Source organism: Polypterus senegalus, chromosome 7 (assembly GCF_016835505.1).
Source record: "Polypterus senegalus isolate Bchr_013 chromosome 7, ASM1683550v1, whole genome shotgun sequence".
In the NCBI taxonomy this organism is placed as follows: domain Eukaryota; kingdom Metazoa; phylum Chordata; class Cladistia; order Polypteriformes; family Polypteridae; genus Polypterus; species Polypterus senegalus.
The window spans coordinates 21,709,010-21,729,269 of record NC_053160.1 but is presented as its reverse complement, the minus strand read 5'-3'; the positions used below and the strand labels follow the sequence as shown (position 1 = coordinate 21,729,269).

The window sequence follows — 20,260 nt, the reverse complement described above, 5'->3', positions numbered from 1 at the left end:
CATAGAAATCATTAATATAGCAGCTAGGCATATTTGATAAGAATCGGCAACCCCCTAAATATCTTAATCAACAGGTTACCCTGTACAGTAAGTGAGCATTAATAATCCATCAGAAATCCTGTGCAAAAGTTTCTGTGAAACACGAGTGAGTTCACTAAGAATGGTTCAGCTAATAAATTACTGTTTGCAGTTGTTACAGATATGGGAGGCAAAGTGAAGCGGAGGAAAACCTTTACACTGATCAACACTTCCTATGTGGGATTCAGTACAACACTTGTAGGGTGCTCCCTTCTGGTGCGATGAGGCTGGCAGGACAGTCATCAGGCTGTCTGCTCCGATTTAAGAGAGAGAACAGGGGAAGAGCCCAGAACCATTATACTTAAGATGTGTGTACCTTTTTAAACATATAAATAGGATTTTGTTGGATTGCACAGTCTGGACATTTAGCAGTCTAAACTGCAATTGAAATTGTGTTTCTTTTTAAAAAGCCTACTTTGCTGTGGGCAGACACCTCAGTGTTGCTGTGCCACAGAATCTTTCAGTTTCGATCAACTGTGTCAGCTGCACAGGATTAAAAAAATACATTCTACTAAGTCAGCCTGATTGCTTGTCAAATATGATTTATTTACAATTTAATGATTGGAGAAAATACCCAAAAATACTTTATAAAGCTGATCCATATTTATATAGGATGTTATTGCTACTCAGTTTTGACAATTTGCTGATGAGCAGTTTTCTGGTAGATCCATGAGGTGACAGAGTTTCAAATTGTAGGCCGTGGTATAAATATCTGGCAAAGGGAGAAACAGCAGCTGTATTTGAAATAAGCACACTTGTGAGTAATAATGGTGAAAAATGAAAAGTGCATTTAGCAGACAATTGATCTGTTCTGTCAAAAGAAATATCATGGTTCTAAATTTCGTTCTAGTGCTAGTTCCTAGTATCAGTTTTTCAAGTTAACTAGCTTCATTCACAACACTAAGCATGTGTAAGTGGGTTACTTGTAGCATTGTTGGCTAATCTAACAGCTACATAAGTGTAGATGGTTTACTTGTGGTATTGTTAGTTTGTACATTGCTGTATTTCAGAGTGCTTCCTTCTCAGGTCAGATGCATCCATTCACCTACAAGTCAATTAAGAAATTTGATAAATTTTTTTTAGTCAATTACATCGATTACTCACAGATGCCCTGCTTAATATAATGTACTTCATGTTGTTTTGCTTTCATTTTCTGGGTGTTTGAGTTTTAGAGATATAATATGTTAGACAATTGAAAAACAAACAGATGCAGAGTAGACCTGTACTTAATCTGAGTCTGCTTGTTATTACTTACATTGTGTTTATTGAATTTTCAGCATAACATTTTTCTGAACTGTACTTTTTACAATTGAAGGTTTGTTGTTTATATGATACATGTGATCAGTGAATTCCAGATTTGAAGGTCCTGTTCCCTGCTACTTTGCTGTTTATTTTGTTAATACATCTAAATTGTACAATATTCTTTTATTACAGTTTAGATCAGTTTTGTCAAGAAGGTGTTGGACTACTGAAAGTACTGGTCCAGTCACGATACTTGAGATATGTGGTGCACATTCTGAAGAACCTTCTGCCACTTGCCTATCCCTGCCAATACTACCTTCTAAAGAGTGAAGAGTTAAGCACTGCTTTTGTTTTATGTTTTGTCCAATACTAATAGAAACTGTTTTCAGTATACTTGAAAGCCTAACCAGTTTTGTTTTATTGTTTCAAGTGTGTCTTAAACAAGGTAGAAATTATAGTAAATGATGAATGGTGCTTTTATATAAAATGTTGCGTTTTACTTTTTTTTTTTTTAATAATTTGTTTACAATAACTGAAATATTTGTATTTATTTTAATGAAAACAGACACTAAATTTGAAACTTTTCTATTATATTTTATATATTTGTTTGGAATTGTAAACGACCTTTGTTTTTAAAGGTATCATTTTTCAAATAATTTACAGGTTTCTGAGCACCATTCATCTCTTTCTCCACATCGACAGTGGGACACAAGGAATGACGCAACAGGTTACACACAAAGTAACCCAACATTTGACAAAAGCTAGCTTTGGTGAAAACATTAAATATCTGAACAGTGTCATCCAGGTGTGTTAATCTTTGTTATTTTGCACAAATTGTTTTGTGTTCCAGAGAATTGTTACAAGTATTACACAATTAACTGATGTTAAAAAGAAAAGGTAGTCTAATTTTTTAAGTAAATAATATATTTAAATTCCAGTTATTTCCTGTTTTTGCTTAATTAAATTGCTCTACTTATTTATTTAGCAAGTAATGTTTGCTGAATTAGTCTCCTGAACATATTTTGCATATTACACAGTATACAAAAATCAGAGTATTCACGTGTATTTATTTAAGATGATTCTTCTTTTACCTGGTATAGTTTCCAAAGATGTTACGATTTACTGATCACACTAGTTTACCTTTTGAGTTCAAAGTTTTTTGAATAAATTCTGTCATGACTGTAAAAGAGACAGCTAATGAGACTATTATGTTACAACAACAAATTAGTACTCTAGATAGTTATTCCTCGTGCAGTAAATTTTCATAAGGAGAGGATTAGATTCAGAAAAAGAAAGTAAAAGCTACAAAAAGTATTTTGTGAGAGAGCATAGCAAATAAGCAGAAAACAAAAATGGAGAAGGATAATAAAAAATGACAGACAAAGTTCTATATTGTTTTAGCACAATGTTACCTATTTGGTATTTTTAGTATTTGGTACACTGCATTTACACTGTACATTTTAAATTCTAAACTCTTTCAATATGTGAAATTAAGTACTTGCAGTAAATCTTTAATATCTGTGGAATCTGTTCCTGCAGATTTGCTTATCCATGATTAAAAAGAAGTATAACTCAGTTAGCAATGCTTGTGCATGGTCGCAGTAATGCACTATATTAAAAAAGAGGTCTACCATGCATCAGCAGCATGTGAGATTGAGCAAAACAGGTCTGTAATTCCCTTGGATGTTTGGGGTTGCATACACGCTACGCTGAATGCACCAATGTGTCTTTATATAGTACTGAGAGGCATTCATGATGGGGACTAGGGTTTGCAATTGTTCCGCAAACGAGGAATTCCCAGTAAGTGCAGATCAGAAGCTTGCACTGATTAAGTCCCATGCCTTTGTGCACAATGCCCGTCAATGCTACCGATTGGATGTTATAGGAAGGTTCTTGGATCGGCCTATAGCAGAGTGCCTAGAAAGATGATGAACTTGACTATAGAGTAAGTAAAATCTGTAAAAAGGTTTCCATAGGTGAATCTCAGAAGGATCATAACCAATCCTTGAAGGGTGAAAGTGGAGAGCTGGCATGTTCTCCTGACCCTGTCTCTCCCTGCCAGTCCCCCACTGAGCTGGTGTCACACTGGAACCTTAGCTGTTTTTTTCCATAGCATCAGTGCTTCAGTTTTCGTTTCTGCCAGAGAATTGTATTTAATTGTACTGTACTTGTGTACATGCAGTGCATTTGATAGTATTTAAATCTTGTTATTAAATATTTTTAATGCTGACATTTGGTCTTGCTTGGTAGGTAAGATGCTAAGTAAGATAAAGGTTGGTCTCCATAACTTTTGAATGTTTTAGTCCTTCATAGATTTCACATAAAATATTCTGTTACAGGGAGACCAATGTGATATTTCAAATCTTGTATTACAATTAAAATACTACATATACTTATAATAAAAGCAAAGAGCAACCCTGCTGCTGAGCAAGTATTAAGTAATTAATTAGTTCAAGTTTAACAGAAACGCTGCACTTTTGAAACCAAATTATTTTCTTTTCTTGTGAATATTTTTTGTTTTAGGCTCATGTATCTGAGAGTAGCCTTTCTGGACGCGTTGGCCCGGCAGCTGTCCTGGAGTTTTGGGCACAGATTCTAACTGATCAACATGGTTGGCATAGAGACAAAACATTTCTATATCTTTTAGACCACCTATGTAGAGCTGCTTTTTTATACCAGCAAGAAGAATGTCTGCATAAACTGCTATATCAACAGCATAAGGTAACTTTATAACTTACTTGACCAGATTACTTTTTATGACACCACCCCTTGCTGTTTGGTGTTATTTTATAATTATTTTTACACTACAATAATATGAATATTTTGCCTAATTATGCCTAATTTTTGTTTTGCCCTTTAGAATGCTTTGGGGTATCATGGGGACAGAGGTATTTTTTCTTCTGTAATTAACTGGATTTGGGCAGGAAATGTAACACCGTCTTTCATTGAAGGAAGTTCTCTGTCTGCTGAGGTAAGTCACTGCTTGACTTGCACTTTATTTGGAAAGACTGGTAATATATATAGAATAGTTCACTTGATTTGTATACTTTTAATGTTGTAGATTAATCCAGTTTAAGGTTGCAGGAGTGGGCACTTATGCCAAAAACTATGACAGGAGTCATTGTTGAACATGATACAAGTCCACTGCAGGGCAGTAACACACTTATACCCTCACTCACCCATGTCAATCCATCATACATGTTGTTGTACTGACCAGGCCATAACTGAAAGCCGCTGTTAAGGACCTTAGGGAGATTATTACTAATTACTGTTCCACTTTTAAAAATTTAAATTAAAATATTAAATCTAAAACAATATGTAAACATTATTTCCACTTAAACTCAGTGTTTCATAATTTGAAGATGATTCATTTCTTTGCAAGACACAGGATTATTAACACTAGAATTACCAGAGCCTACGATAAAAACTCGTAGATACCTCTCTGTCAGCGTCTTTGTCCTTTAAATGTGTTAAGCAGCAAGCAGTCTGCTATGACATTCCCCACCGGCGCACAGTTTGTAAAGCTAACCTTTACAAGCATCATACATTTACACCGGCTGTTACAGACTGAAATCAAGTGTATGTTTTTATTCTAAAATAGTAAGAATAAAAGCAGCTTACTTCTCAAAACGGACTCGTCAGGGATTGAACCTGTGAAGTTTCGATTACCAGTCAACAGTTGATAACGTTGTTCCACCGAAGCAGTCATAGTAAATGTGTGTCAATGTCGCACCCTAACGCATGTTGTTTTTCTGCAGTTATATTTTTGAATAAAAACGCACTTGTTCTGTTATATTTGCACCTTTTGTGAAAGTGTTTCTTTGATATTTGGACTTCAGGCTTCACACATTATAAACTTCATGTCTACATTTTGTCAATTATTACTAAACTTGAAAAATGTTTCTTTTTTTAATGATGTGTTCACATAGATCGTTGTAGACACGGAACACACATGAAATGCAAGTGTTCCAAATAATGATATAGTATTTATAAAAGGTGAGATTTTGCTTGACTTCTCACTCTATACAACTCTAAGCAACTGACACGCAGGTAAACAGACTTGAGATGACAAAACTGTGCGCTGGTAGGGGATGTGATAGCAGACTGCTTGCTGCTTATCAACACATTTAAAGAACAAAAGAAGCTGATGGAGATGTGAGAAGCGATTTAAGATGGGACGGATCTACGAGTTTTTTTTTTTAAGGTCTGGTAATTCTAGTGTTAAACAAGTTAGAAAATGTACACATGGCATATATTCAGATACATTTGATGATTGTGCAGGCACTGTAGCCCCCAATGGACTGAGTTCAGTAGGTCAATTCTATAACTTTTTCATTCCATTTAAGGGTTCTGGGGCCCAGAAGCTTTGCCATCGAGACTGGGAAAAGGACTACAGGCCTGCCCAGGCTTATTTTCAGCCTATCACAGGGACCACTCTCATTCACACACACCACATTCATTCACAGTGACAATTTGCAAGTGCCAATTAACATAATCTAAATAAGTAAATAAAACCCTCTAGTAATTACTGGGCTTGTGAATGTCTGGCCGTATTAATTTTTATGAAATGGGACTTGAAAAAGTGAGTAAGCTATGACAAATTTTAGGGAATAACAAAAGTGAAAGGCAAACTTTATTCCAGCCACTGACCATCATGAATGTCATTTGAATGTGGTAAATTATAGCACGACCAGATTTTCAAAGTCCCAAATCGGGACGCATGTATAACATGTGTGCTCATGTATAAAGCTCATCCTCATTTGTTTAATGGCCGCTTTATCTCATCATTATTCGAGAAAGATCAGGACATGGGGGAAAAAAAAAAAAAGTCGACGCTCTCTATTTTTGTCTCTTTTTTAGTCACTATTAAAATTATACTCAAATTCAGCTTCAAGTTCTTAATAAAGCTTTCCCCATACTTCTGACTGCATTACTATTAATATTTTACATTTAAAGGGGTTTGTGCCCCTTGGAATTTTGTAAATATATTCTAAATAAATTGTGAGGCTTCTTGTATCAGCAGAGTATTGTTTCATTAGATGGGCAACCTGTTAAAACCTGGATGTTTTTGGTATTCTTCAGTTATTTATTGGGTCACATTGCATTAAATTGGGACCGTCTCTGTCACTGGGACATCTGGTCACCTTAGTAAATTTATAGTGTCAGTAAAACAGTGAATCCTTATACATTGCAGATAATGGAGCTGTGATGTTGGTCTAATGTAAGTTAAATACTAACTAAATATGATTTGATCTGTGCACAGTGGTTTACATGCCCCATTGCTCTACATTCATATCTAGATAACCTCTTTTCCATGCTTGCATTTTAGACTGTTATAGCTTAAAGCATCTGTTCTGTTTTCTGGTATCTGTTCTGTTTGCACTGAAGACTTTTTTAGGCAGAAACAACTTACCGATGTATAGGTTTCTCCATACAAGAAGTCACTGACTGCAGCTTTATACCCGCACATGCTTTCTTTGGCTATTTTAAGTGAAAAAGAGGAAAATATACAAGTTGGTGTAACTTCTCTGTCAAGGTAAAATTGTACTAGTAAACTAATTCATAGCTGAAGTCACACATAACATTTCTCTTGTTTAAGATAGGCGAGCTTAGGGCTTTTCAGTGGTTTTGAAAATTTTTAAACTGTACAGCGCAATCTGTTCAAGATATCTCGATTAGAATTGAACTATCATAATAAATTTCCTTGAATAATAAGTGTTCCACGTTTCAATGAAGTTGGTCCATGTGTGGGCAGACAGACATAACATGGGCTATTGCAATAGGTGCTTTGCATGTTATATGTGAACACACCTGAAAAAGAAGCAGAATAAGCTTTCGGGTAACTTAGTTTTATATCCGATTTGTTCATAGGTTTGGTTCTCCTGGATAGTTCTGAACATGGAATCTATATTTGAAGAAGATTCCCAGCTTCGCCACTGTATGGAGCAGGAATTGTTAGCAAATCCCTGTATAACACCTGATCATGCTCTTAAGGTACCTTTTCACATTATGCATTTTTTCCATTGTGATGCTACGCCTGAAAGCCTTTAGTCAAAAATGATCATTGGGGATGAAACATGAATATAATGATATTATCCAACATTTCCCCAGAGGAAAAAACTTAAGATTATAAGTTTTGGCAGTTCTTGCATTTTTTTTTGAGTGTTTGATTTTGGACATAATGCCATATGGTCAAACTGTTAGCTCAGATCTGTACACAGAATCTGAAAAAGTAGCTAAAGTACTTAAGGTGAATTCTTTCTTGCAAAAATTTTGTTGAATTTTTCTTTCAATGCAACAATATACAGCTATACACATTTTAAACACAGAAAGCAAGTGGATACCTTGATCTTCTGTTATATTTGTACCTCTTTGGATTCATTGTGTATATTAAGCATCAGAAAAATTCTGGGACTGATGACCAGCTTATTGAAGTAGCTGCAAGTGCATGGTTCAGACTGGTACAAGAACAGGACACATGCTTTTGGTTCTCAGTGAAGTATATGGCATAACTTACTTAGACTTAGTGAAATATCTTCATGGTGAAATACAGCACGTTCTTAAGAATACTATTGGAAATTAAAATGAGGAAATGCATTTAAAATGGAAAGTTGAAAGCACTTCTTCACACAAAGCAGTGTGGTAATCTGAAACAGACCACTTTGTAATGCAGTTAAAATTAATTCTTTAAAAACCTATGTAAATTAGATGTTGAAACAATCTAGCTACTTACTAACTAGACATTCCTAATATACGGAATAGTTACTGTATCTGTAATTTTGTCAAATTCTTGTTGCTCTTATCTTTTGGATATTGTGTAACTAGAAATGCCCCAACTGGTACAGTGAAGATTTATGTTGAATGTCAGTGCTCCAGAGTTTTGCTAAGGCTGTTGTGAGTAGTTGAAGGTAAGAGGGGGATGATGTCTGAACTAATACTGAGAGACATTTCTGAGGTGGTAAAAACAGAAGGTTTGAGGCTCTAGGAAATTAAGATTTGGACTTTCTTCCGAAAGATGACCATACAAGGAAAATCAAATAAAAATGTTGGTTTTGCTTTAGTATTTGTTGTAGTTAAAGCCATTTGAGGATGTATCAGTAAACTAAATAGTTTTCCCTAGGCTACCTTTTTATGTTCTATGTATCGCCCTTGCTATTATGAATGCATTAAGATTAAGTTACACAATATACCAGTACTGAAAAAGTAGTTTCATTACCTGAAGTAAATGTTAATTTTGAAAGACCTTGTGGTCCACTGTTTGTTCTTAAAATTTTCAATATGCTGTACACTCCTCAGGGGAAATCAATTGATATGCAGGAAACTTCACAAGGGAAGTCATCCACCCCACCCCCAACATGCTGGAGAATCCATGGTGGACAGCACTCTCTTCGATGTGCTGTAGTCTCCGAAAAGAAGCAGCAACCCCAAAGGGCTTTGATGTGCTGAAGGCTCCACGGGGAATCCTTATCTGTTATATCAAAGCCAAAATTTTAGTACCGATCCAACATCGATGAGCAGTGTCAGAACAGCAAAGCGAATGACAGATGATTTCAGTTTCAAATTAATCAATTTACCATAAACTAAGGCATTTGTATTTTTACCCTACCATCCTTGTAAATATTTAGTATTGGCAAGAAATATTCATATATGTACACCTAATACATACTTAGACTTACTGTAATACCACTCATTTCCTTAATGAACTATACTTGACATCATTTGCATTTTGTGAACAACAGAGGAACTTTTTTGTATTGTTTTGTTTCAGACATCATAATAAAATTAATATATCCAAGAGAGTGCCTTTTACTTGTCTATTGTCTTGTTTTCAAAATCATTGGAAAAATTTGACTAGAGCAACCCAAATGTGTTGAACAATTTGAAAATATATTTGCTAAAATATTTATTTTTTCTAATCACTAGCATTTTTTCACAAAAACTGTACATTTGGGATATTTGGAGTTCATACTTTCTAATTCAATTTTTCTTTTGTCTTCTAGAAAGCACAGAGTCGACTGAAACTACCCATTGTCCCATCTCTTTCAAGACTTATGATTTATCGCTGGGCATATCAGGCCTTGGCAACACCTGCTGATCATCCACTGCTTCCATTGATATGGCAAAGATTTTTTCAGCTCTATTTACGCCAGCCTGGACCAGAATTTGGGTATTTGCTCTTTTCCTTATTTTGTGTACCTTTTTAATAAATAGAAAATCTCTGTCCATTTCCACCAAAGAAATACTTTTGGCTGTTATCTATTTCACATTTCTTCAGTGGTGACCCAGCAGTTACCCAAGCTAAATATTTTCTACCATGGGTCAACTTGAGTTCAACATTTCTTTACCGCTCAAATACAGTTTTATGAATGCCTTCACACCTACAAATAAAGTACACTTGTATCTCCTAAAAGACCTACTACCTAGTGTTGGTCTACATTTGTAGATTGGATTAAAAAAAGAATATTAAGTTATACAGTACTTTAAATTTGTTGTCATGGTAGCACACTCTGAAACAGGCAAGTGTCTGTAAAAAAAGCTGCTTTTGCCATTTATTGCAGAGTAACAATACATGAGTTGTCTTAATCAGTGCAAAACTCTGCCAGGGATCACTCGTTAGATTGGTAGATTTAGTTTAAGAGCTCTGGTCCATTTGGTTTTCTTCTTTAACACTATCTGTTGTTCTAATTTCTTTAAAAACCTCCTGGGTAAATGGAGGAAACAACAGAAAGGTCCCTTCTCATTATAATAATATCAATATTTATTTATGTAGCACATTTTCTAACAAAAGATTTGCTCAAAGCTTTTAAAGACTTACCAAAGGAGACTTAAAGCTGTAATTGCTCCCAAAGAGGCTTCTATAAAGTACTGAATTAAGGGTCTGTATACTTGCATGAATAAGAAATTTTACTTTTTGTTTTTTAATAAATTTGCAAACCTGTCTAAAATGTGTTTTCACTTTGTCATTATGGGTTATTAAGTATAGATTGATGGACAAAAATGGTAAGTTTATCCATTCAAAATGAAATCTACAACACAATAAAGCATGCAGAAAGGAAGGGGTCTAAATACTTTCTGAATCCACTAGTTTTACGGCAAATCTTTGATCTCCCAAGGGATGTCTAATATTTTTGGGTGCCACCATTTTATAAGCTTATGGTGATGATAAAGAGCATCACGAGGTCAGGGTTGCATGACCAAAAACAACCAATCCACAACCAATATTTCTAATGAAATTAAATCAGTGTCACTAAAATGTTCTTTATAATATGTATTTACCATAAAAATATAGAACTGTGTTAACTGATGAGGACAAATAACCCAAATTACAGCAAACAAAGCTGTTTGAATATTTGAGCTGTTATGCAAAATCATTTATATTTATACCTGTTTATAGTTTTTTACACATCTGTAACAAGTTATTTATGAAGCAATGTCATGCATCTCTTTATGAAACCTACTGCAGATTTGTTATATTTTAATAGATAGATAGATAGATAGATATGTGCTGGTTGCTACATTTATATGAGTAAATTGTCATGAAATACTTTATTACCTTGCTGCTGTTATCTGAAAGGATCTTGGAACGTTTGCCTACTAGGATGCAAGTCATCATATCTGAAGTAACAAGGCCATTCCCAGAAGAGGTCTTAGTTGTCCCCATAGCCATGACTGTACTTTCCACAGAAAAATTTCAGCCAGTTGTTCAGGCACAAGAATCTACTTTAGGTCCTGTTCCATCAGCAAGGATCTAGAAAGAATGACTTTTACAACAGTGGTCCTCCTTTTTGTCTGGAAAAAATAACTAAAGAGGCCAGTTTCAGCATCACTGAATGGCAGTGACAAGTTCACTCGTGTCTTCTGTTAATCTCCATTTACTTAATTTGAAAAGGTTCAGCTCCTTCAATCTTTCTTCATACCTCTCAGTCATGCAATCAGTCTTCTAGAGGTGTAGTGCCTTTTTCTAATTATGGAGACCAAAACTGTACACAGTACTCCAGGTGAGGCCTCACTAGTGAGTTATAGAGGTTAAGATCTTGATGTAGACAGTGATGAGTTCGTTATGATTTCTTACCACTTTGCCTTATTCACTTTTCTGTTTTTCAAGCTGGAGTACTTTAAACAGTGCAGAATGATTTTTTTTTTCCTCTTAAACTATTTCAAGAGTTCAAAATTAAGTTATTTTCTGTGAAGTGATGAAGTATTAGTTCCATTATGTTTTTTTTTCTTCATTTAAAACTTACAAAAATGGTTGGTTGCACTCTAACATTTCTTTTTTGAAATGTAATGCTGCTTAATTATGTTAATCAACAGGAATGTCAGAACATTTTAGTTCACATTTTCAGCAAATTTGTAGTATTTAAGTTAACTGTATGTTACTTGTAATTAGTCCACAAGTCAGATATTGTAAACCTCCGCTTTAAACTAGTAATGTGTTTCTTTGCTTTCCGAATGCTCTGCTTTTATTTTTTATTTTTATTACATTTTTACTTCAGATTGGAAGCCAAAGGTTGCATTGGTAGACGTTACTTCCACAGCTCAGCCCATCTGAACTTGCTGAAAGATATGAGACATCGTCTGACAGAAGTAGCTGATTTTCATCATGCAGCCAGTAAAGCACTGAAAGTGCACAGAGACCTGGAACACAGTGACGAGGAAAGAAACTTAGAGACACCAACAAGAGAACACATGACCTCTCCACAGTTGCATGAGGAACTTGTTCGGTAGAAAATGTTACATTTTTTTATAAAAAAAAAAAAACTTGGCATAACAAATATATTGTGTTAAAAGAAAAAATAACACATGCTTACATTATGTTAAGATATACAGTACACACATTAAGTGTTGTTAATCATGACATTTTCTGGGAATATTTTGGTGTTTTTTTTTTTTTAATTTCGCAGCTTAAAAAAGTACTATTGACAAACTTAAACTTGCAGTCCTCTTGATGTTATTTTATCATGCCTCTTAGCTGAAGCTTTTAATGTTCTGGGTCCATTTTTCTTAGCTATTATCAATTTTTCTATTAGTGAGAGGGTTGAGACCTAATTTTTAAAACATGCGGTGGTATGACCTTGCCTGAAAAAGGCAGATTTAAATCCTGGAGTGCTAGCTAATTTTCACCCAATTTCCCCAATGCCATTTCAGGCTAAAATATTGCAAAGAATTATTTATAGTCAATTGGTTGATTATCAGAAGGCCATTAATTTATTTGAGATCTACTAATTTGGCCTTAGGTGTTATGATGGTGTTAAAGCAGCCCTCCTAAATGTATTTAATGACATCTATCTCATTACTGGCTCGTGTGGGGCTACAGTCCTTGTCCTCCTAGACCTTTCTGCAGTTTTTGACACTATTGACCATGAGATCTTGCTGTTGCGGCTTGACCATCTGGTTGGGCTTAAAGGGGCTACTCCTAACTGGATCAGGTCATATCTTACCAGCAGACACTTTCAGTGTCTTTCAGTTCCTCTTTCTCATCTATTGCTCCTGTTAAATGTTGCGTTTCTCAGGGATATCTATGCTGATGATACACAGGTTTATATTCCTGTGTGTAACTCTGCAATTAATCAGCTTCACAATTGTCTTTTTGAACTAAGGTCCTACATGGCTGACAATTTCTTGATTTCGACCAAAATAATCTGGAAGTGCTGATAGATGGTCCTTCAGCCAAAGCTCAAATTAGTCTTGGAACTTTTTGGCCCTGTCACTGACTTTTGCAAACTTTAAGTCTGTAATATTGGTGTCATTTTTGACAGTAACCTCTCTTTTGAGAAAAACATTAACTGTATAGTCAAGAGTTGCTTTTTCCAGCTTCCATCTTTTAGCCAAGGTCAAACCTATTTCCTGGGAATCTTTTCCTAGGGACTTTAATATTTTTAAATATATTTTTTTAATATTTAATCCTTACATGAGTATGCCTTTGCATATCTACCTGAATTGTGTGTTTTACACCACCATCCAGAGAGCTTGCATGTATGTACTGGTCAGTTGTCTCTTATGGTCCTTCACACTAAGTGTAAAACTAAGGGGGACAGGGCTTTTGCAGCTGCTGCACCTCATCTGTGGAAATGTTTACCTCATTACGTTTAGGAGTCATCTTCAACTGAACTGTTTAAAAATAGATGGAAGACTCATTTCTAGCTTTCAGTGACCTTCACTGATATTGATGGTTTCCCTACTCTTAGTCTCTTCTTTCTTTTTCTTTAAATCACTGCTTGACATACTTTGTTTTGTTGTACTTTATTTCTAATTATTTTATTTATTTTCATTTTATGTTTTAATGTAAAGCAGTTTGTCTGCAGCATTACTGAAGTTGTTTTCAATGTGCTCTATAAATGAATTGACATTGACACAAATTATGTTATTTAACAAAAAGTTACATGCTCCTATTATTTTGAAATCATGGTGACTTTAAGCAAGCAATCTTGAATCTTACAGTCCAGTATCTTAGCCATAAGGGCACAATACCTACCATTTTATCCTAGTATATTTGTACTTTAAATAGGTTGTCAGAGATCTTATTAATGAAAGCTAAATAAGCAGTAGACAATGTTTACCTCAGCTAGCAGGCCAAAAAAAAAGTTATTTTAATCTGAACTGATGGTAAAACTATAAGATGTGTGTAATTATCTGGCTATTCCAAATGGTTAAAAATGAAACTAATTTTAATTAGCCAATAAACATATTGTACTATTTAAAATGGTATATGAATTAACAAAAAGTGATACTTTTTCTGTTTTTTTTTTTTTGGTTAAAATCAGCTCTCATGTTGTTGAACGACAACAAAATATGTTTTTAATCAGTTTTCTTTTAAGACAGTAGAAGAAATATAAATTATTTTTATGTTTAATGCAATCAGCTATTCTGAAACATTGAAAATAACTAAACTAAATTTACTTCCCTTCAATTTTCTTGATGCCCTTTGACATTTTGATTTTTTTAATCAACAGTCTTTTCCAAGTGTTTTCCATTTGGCTCGGAGATGACAACCTACAGAGGCAGGAAGTATACTTGCCTTCCTTACCAAAGCAGTATGATGCACACAGATTGGCCAAAGTAATGCAAAAACAGGTAACACAAAATATTACATACTGTTAATAGAAATCAGTTGTCTAACTTCTTATTAAATGTTTGGCAGATTAAGAATGTATGCAAATAAGGAATGTAAGAGGCTTTCATAGTATGTTTGCTATTTTTGACTTGTATTTAATATGTAGTCAGAGCTGTCTCTACAAGGGTGTAGAACCCAGGGCAACTCAACCACATTATTTCTACTGCAGAAGTGTATGTCTGTCTGAAAATAAAATTGCCATTTTTAAGAATTTACAGTGGATTTAAATAATCTACACACCCCTGCCAAAATTGCAGAATTTGTGTAATAATATAATGAAAAAAGAGAAATCCTGTCAGAACTTATTGCACGTTTATTTTATAACTGCAATCTAAATTCAGAAGGGGAAAAGAGATCAAAAACTGTTTAGTAAAAAAAAGGGAAAAAAATACAAAAACCTGGTTGCATTAATGTGCACACCCTGTAATAACCAAGGATGTGGCTGCATTCAGAATCAACCAATCACAATAAGTATCATCTCATATAGTTGTTACTACACATCTGACATCAATTAAAGTGGCTCTGATTGAGCTTAGATAGAGTTTGGTCGCAACCCCAAAAGGCATTGTCCGCAAAAGGCTTTTTAAACATGAATGGGATTTCAAAATTGAAAAGTATCATGCAGGACAGGGGTACAAAAAGTATCCAAAGCATTAAAAATCCTATGGAGCATGGTGAAGACAGTCATCAACAAATGGAGAAAATATGACTCAACAGTGACTCTACCAAGATCAAGACTGATGACCAAGTCATCCAAGACTGATGAGAAGACAAGGAGAAAACTAGTCAAAAAGGCCACCAACAGGTCTACAGCAACATTAAAGGAGCTGCAGGACTTCCTGGCAAGTACTGGTTGTTCCCTACATGTGACAACAATAAGTCATATTCTTCATATGTCTGGATTGTGGGGTAGGGAAGCAAGAGGAAAAACATGAGAGAGCTGTACACAGGAGATGCCCTCAAAGTTTGACAGATCCGGAAATTTTTTGCAATTAGCAGTGGACAAGAATTGGCAAGTCCAGATGTGCCAAACTGATAGACTCTTACCCAAAAAGATTGAGTGTTGTAATAAAATGAAAATGCAATTAGTATTAGTTTAGGGGGTGTGTATACTAATGCAACCAGGTTTTTGTTATGGTCTTCTTTCTTTTTTTACTAAACAGTTTGATTTGTTTTCATCTTTGTATAGATTGAAATTTTGCAGTAAAGGTGAAATAAGCTCTGACAGGATTTCTGGTGGGTTTTTTTTTTATCATACAAAACATGCCATTTTGGCAGGGGTGTGTGGACTTTTATTTACATATACTGAAAATATACATATCCTGCATACAATACGTTTGTATTTCAGGTATGTCATGTACAATGTCTCCTGAAAAAAACAGGACAGAGAAACAGTGGTCTGGTCCAGGGGTCGGGAACCTTTCAGCGGTGTCATGTCGAACCTATGTTACAATATTATTCTGCGTACCGAAATAATTCTACCAATTTTGTTATATATAGTATCAAAATTAGTCTGGTTATAATAGGCATAATGGTACTTTTGAAGCTCATTATAACCAGATCTTATATTTGGTCATTCAATATTTTAAAATACAAAGGATCATATATGAAAAGATTGATTTGTCAAATTTTAATTTTCATCACATTTATTAAAAATTGTATTACAAATTATGAATTACAAGTTTCTTCAATACAAAATTCATACTTACAACTTCCTAATGCGAGAAATTATATAAGGCGAAATAAAGAAAAATAGGTATGGACAACTGATCCTTGCTGAATAATTTCTTCTTCTGTTTAAGGAGGTTCGCGTCATTCTGCTGGTGAGGGACATGATGGTTAAACTATTGAGAACTGCAAGAATGGCAGAAAATGTCAAGCAGTAGACATTCAGCAAAATGCCAGTTAGTAGATTAAAACATGTCAAACTGCACAGTTCACTAAATTATTCATCAAGATACAGCCTTTCACAGTACAAAAAAAAGTTGCAAGTAGTGCATATAGTTTATAGAAATAATTAAAGCCTCCTTTGTCCTTGGTTTATTGAATTGTTAAATGAAAAGTGGAGTATATACAGTACAGGTGGAATCCCATTACAACAAAATTTATTGAACCAGTAAAATATTTCTTTATAAAGTGAATTTCAGCATGACGAATATGGGAAATTACAGGTATACCTGTATTTCTATTTTTAAAAGGTTTTACATCTAACGTCTTGGCTTTCATTCTGTATTTTCATACCTGTATTTATATTAAAAGAAAAAGTAGCATCTGAAGTCTCATTTTCAAATTAAATATTTTTTACAGTTTAGGAAGCGCTGTTTTTTTTATACAGGTATTATCAATCTTGAGTCAAAGAGATAGGAAGGTGAGTCCAGATTTCTAAGGAAAATACAGGTACTTTATTACAGTATAGACAAGGCAGGTACAGTCTTAAGACTTCATTCAAAATAGAAGTAATTAGGAGCCATGACGTGGGCAATCATCCTGCTTTAGCTCCCAATGTAGGTTTAGAAGAACACCGCTTTGGCAGATGAAGAAGAGAGATCAGGAGAGTGTGAGGAAGAGCAGGTCAAAGCCCGGTGTTAAAGGTTCTAAACATTGTGCTAAAAGCATGTTACTCAGTTAGCCTGATCCTGCAGAGGACAGCAAATTACTTTTTCTTTGGTTTACTTTTTTCCCCAAACACACCACAGCAGTTATGAAGCGGTCCTTGCACTACTGCCGTTAGAGATGGCAAATCGACAGCAACCCCGATCACAATAGTATGCATATTTTCCCCATAATTTCTCTTATAACGACATATATTTATATGGTCCCATGAGTTTTGTTGCAACGGGACTCCACCTTGTATATACTCCACTTTTTATTATTGTACACATACAGTTTTGCAAGATGTTTCTATCATCTTGATTGAAGAAAAAAGTGTGAACCATCTGCACAAATTTGAAACAAAACCGACATATCAGCTGTGTGAAGTGCAATTTTAAACAACTACTACATTGCACTATTATTCTGTGCCTGAAAGATTGTACCTTTTTAGCGGTGTAGCTGTGTGAGTGCAATGATTTTTTTTAAATAATTATTGCTAGTTTATGGCCATTTATTGGTTGCAGCGTCAGTAGAGGAAGGAAGACAGCCACAAGTACATGATAAACAAAAGGCTTGTTTTGGCAATTTTTAGAACATTAGTACTGTATTGTAAGTAAATACAGTAAGTACTTGCCTACAATATGGCTTCAACTCGGTCAGCCATAAATTGGTCTGCAGTAGAAGTAGAGTTAGTTTTGTTTAATACTAATCAACAAAAACAAAATTCTCTCCACTGTGCAAGTTTGACAGCCAACAGTTTTCTGCTCTTTAGCGTACTCCTCTGTTAAGATGTATCATAATAATCTTTTTAAAAAATTTTAATTGTACATAAATATTAGACCTTTACTTTGAATTAAATGTCTAAGCATAATCACTACCAATTGCAAAATAAGTTCTTATCAGTTAGATTGGGTCTTATTTTAGGAGTCATTTGCATTTCTACAGTAGATATGTTGTGGACTGTAAATGTATTTTGTTGTTTTATAGGTTTTATTTCTTTGTTTTATTTTTGTGGTTTTATTTTACTTCAGGATCTGTGGATTGAATATATTGACATCAAAAGAGTACAGCATGAACTAAAAGAGCTTCTTAGTGTTTGGACTAATGGTTGCCTTGAGCCAGCATTTATTCATAATAACAGTGTTTCTATCTTTACTGACTTTATTAACCCTCAAGCAGGCAAGTACTTTATGATATGTTTTTATAGTTTTTTGTAGTTTTAATTGAAAAATAACTTCATTAAAGGTAGGTGCTGTCTACAGTACCAGAAATGTTAACATTTTAGTGTTTCAGATGCATCTGTAAGCTTGAAAAATGTTAAGAGTTTTCTAGAAACCTGTGGAATTTAAGGATAAGTTTGGTATTTTTCAAGCCAAAGTTATTTCTTCACAGTCTTGGTATGTATTAATTTGCCACATGAAATTGCTTTCTAAAGGAAAGCATTGTTTATAAATCTTCAAAAATACCTAGTCTGCACTTTATAATAGAGGTTAAAAATTAAGAGAATGAAATTGTATGATATATTTTTGAATGATGCCAGTCAACAACAACATTTATTTATATAGCAGATTTTCATAACAACAATGTAGCTCAAAGTGCTTTCAAGATGAAATTAAAAGTAAATATAAAACAAACAATATCTGGAAGTATTATCAATGGCACAAATTGTTTTTTCAAAATCGGTATTGGTAAATATTTTAGTAATTATAAGCACATCATAAAATGTTTTCTTTCTTATTTATGAGCCAAGTTATCTCTTCTACTCATACTTGTAGCACAAGAGCGAATTCTGACAAATCTAAAGAAGCATGATTGCTCACAGCCGCCACTACCTTTGGTACCAATGAAAGCTCCTGTCCAAAGTATATCCATTTCAATGATGTCTGATGAAAAAGCACTGAGAAAACTTGTACACCAGAATCTGACTATGCTGCAACAACAGGCCAAGTATGTAAGACAGTACCATAATTAAAAAGATTTTTTTTTTTTTTTTGCTATTTGCTACAGTTTCTTGATTTTTATTAGTTAATGTGATGGTGTTGTTCTTTCATTGAAAATGTATTTAAGCAGTTTTCTACATGAGCCAAAGCTGACTGTGGAAGTTGTGTTAAACATTTTTGAAAGTTTTGTATGTATAGGATTTTATTAAATATAAACCAGCATGAATAAAACATCACACATGCTGAACGATATTATAACTTCCACTGGATGTACAAATTAAAAAACTATTTGCAACATGTTTGCAGTAATTTGCAGTGTTATTCTGTTTTTTTTTTAATTTGTGTAATCTTTTTACCTTTTCGCTTAGTGCTTTAATTTTAAAGTGTTTTATATAATTGGCAACACTTATAAAATTTGTAATTTTGCTTTTACAATTTCAGCCAGTTTCCTCATCCATTTATGCATATATTTCAAAGAAAGTAAAGATCTGTTATTATATCACCTCTGATCAAAATATGTATTTAATTCATTTTGTTGTCCAATGAACACATTAGACCCTGTTGCTTTAAATTTATGCTTTTGATTCTTAAAAAAGATTTTCAAATAAAATATATGTTGTTGTCCAAATCTATTTCACTGGACTTGAACTCTGTTCAAATAATTAATTTAGATGTTAAAATTGGTTGCTGAGCGATCTAATCATCAAGTTTATCTTTGTGATTTTAATTCAAATGCTTTCTCTCTGTGGAATTTCAGATTGGCAACTTTATGGGAGTTCCAGCAGGTAGCACTAGATAGTGAGTTGTTGGACACCCTACCTCAGTTATATAGTAACCGAGAAGAACAGCTCTCTGTACAGTTGGAGTGCCATGGAAGTGGTGGACGGTCTTGTCAGGGCCCTGCTATTGTTAATGCCAAGGTTAGATTTGCATGTTTTCATATTTCTTTGTACATATGTCAAATTTTATATAATTAAAGAAGAAAAATATGCAGGGAACCAGTTTTAATTCAAAATGTGATGCAAGGAGCATTAATAATTAATAATAAAGTACAGTTTATTATGTAAAATAAACAGTTGTTTACCATGAATAGTGTAAGCTGGCAGGCACTTAATTTTTTACTTTATGTAAAAAAAAAAAAACTCTCAATATACAGAAAGTTTAAACTCTCATAAATTCTATCACCTTACCAGAACTGTTTCAAAAGGTTTAATATTCATAAAGATTTTGTGGCTTAATTAAATCCCTTGGTAAACAAGATGGTTTGCCTCAGGATTGTTCTTGAAAAAATAAGTGA

At 34.1% G+C, this 20,260-nt stretch overlaps 1 protein-coding gene across 1 annotated transcript in view; it reads left to right on the top strand.

The window, feature by feature from the left end:
- The window catches only part of epg5 (ectopic P-granules autophagy protein 5 homolog (C. elegans)), a 115,296-nt gene that overhangs the window by 54,026 nt on the left and 41,010 nt on the right, over positions 1-20,260 (top strand). Inside the window, exons 18-28 of the mRNA XM_039758345.1 lie at positions 1,513-1,653; positions 1,984-2,125; positions 3,844-4,041; positions 4,181-4,291; positions 7,192-7,314; positions 9,321-9,487; positions 11,814-12,041; positions 14,271-14,391; positions 18,055-18,202; positions 18,799-18,970; positions 19,721-19,883. Coding sequence (XP_039614279.1) covers positions 1,513-1,653; positions 1,984-2,125; positions 3,844-4,041; positions 4,181-4,291; positions 7,192-7,314; positions 9,321-9,487; positions 11,814-12,041; positions 14,271-14,391; positions 18,055-18,202; positions 18,799-18,970; positions 19,721-19,883 — 1,714 coding nt within the window. The remainder of the gene's footprint in view (positions 1-1,512; positions 1,654-1,983; positions 2,126-3,843; positions 4,042-4,180; positions 4,292-7,191; positions 7,315-9,320; positions 9,488-11,813; positions 12,042-14,270; positions 14,392-18,054; positions 18,203-18,798; positions 18,971-19,720; positions 19,884-20,260) is intronic.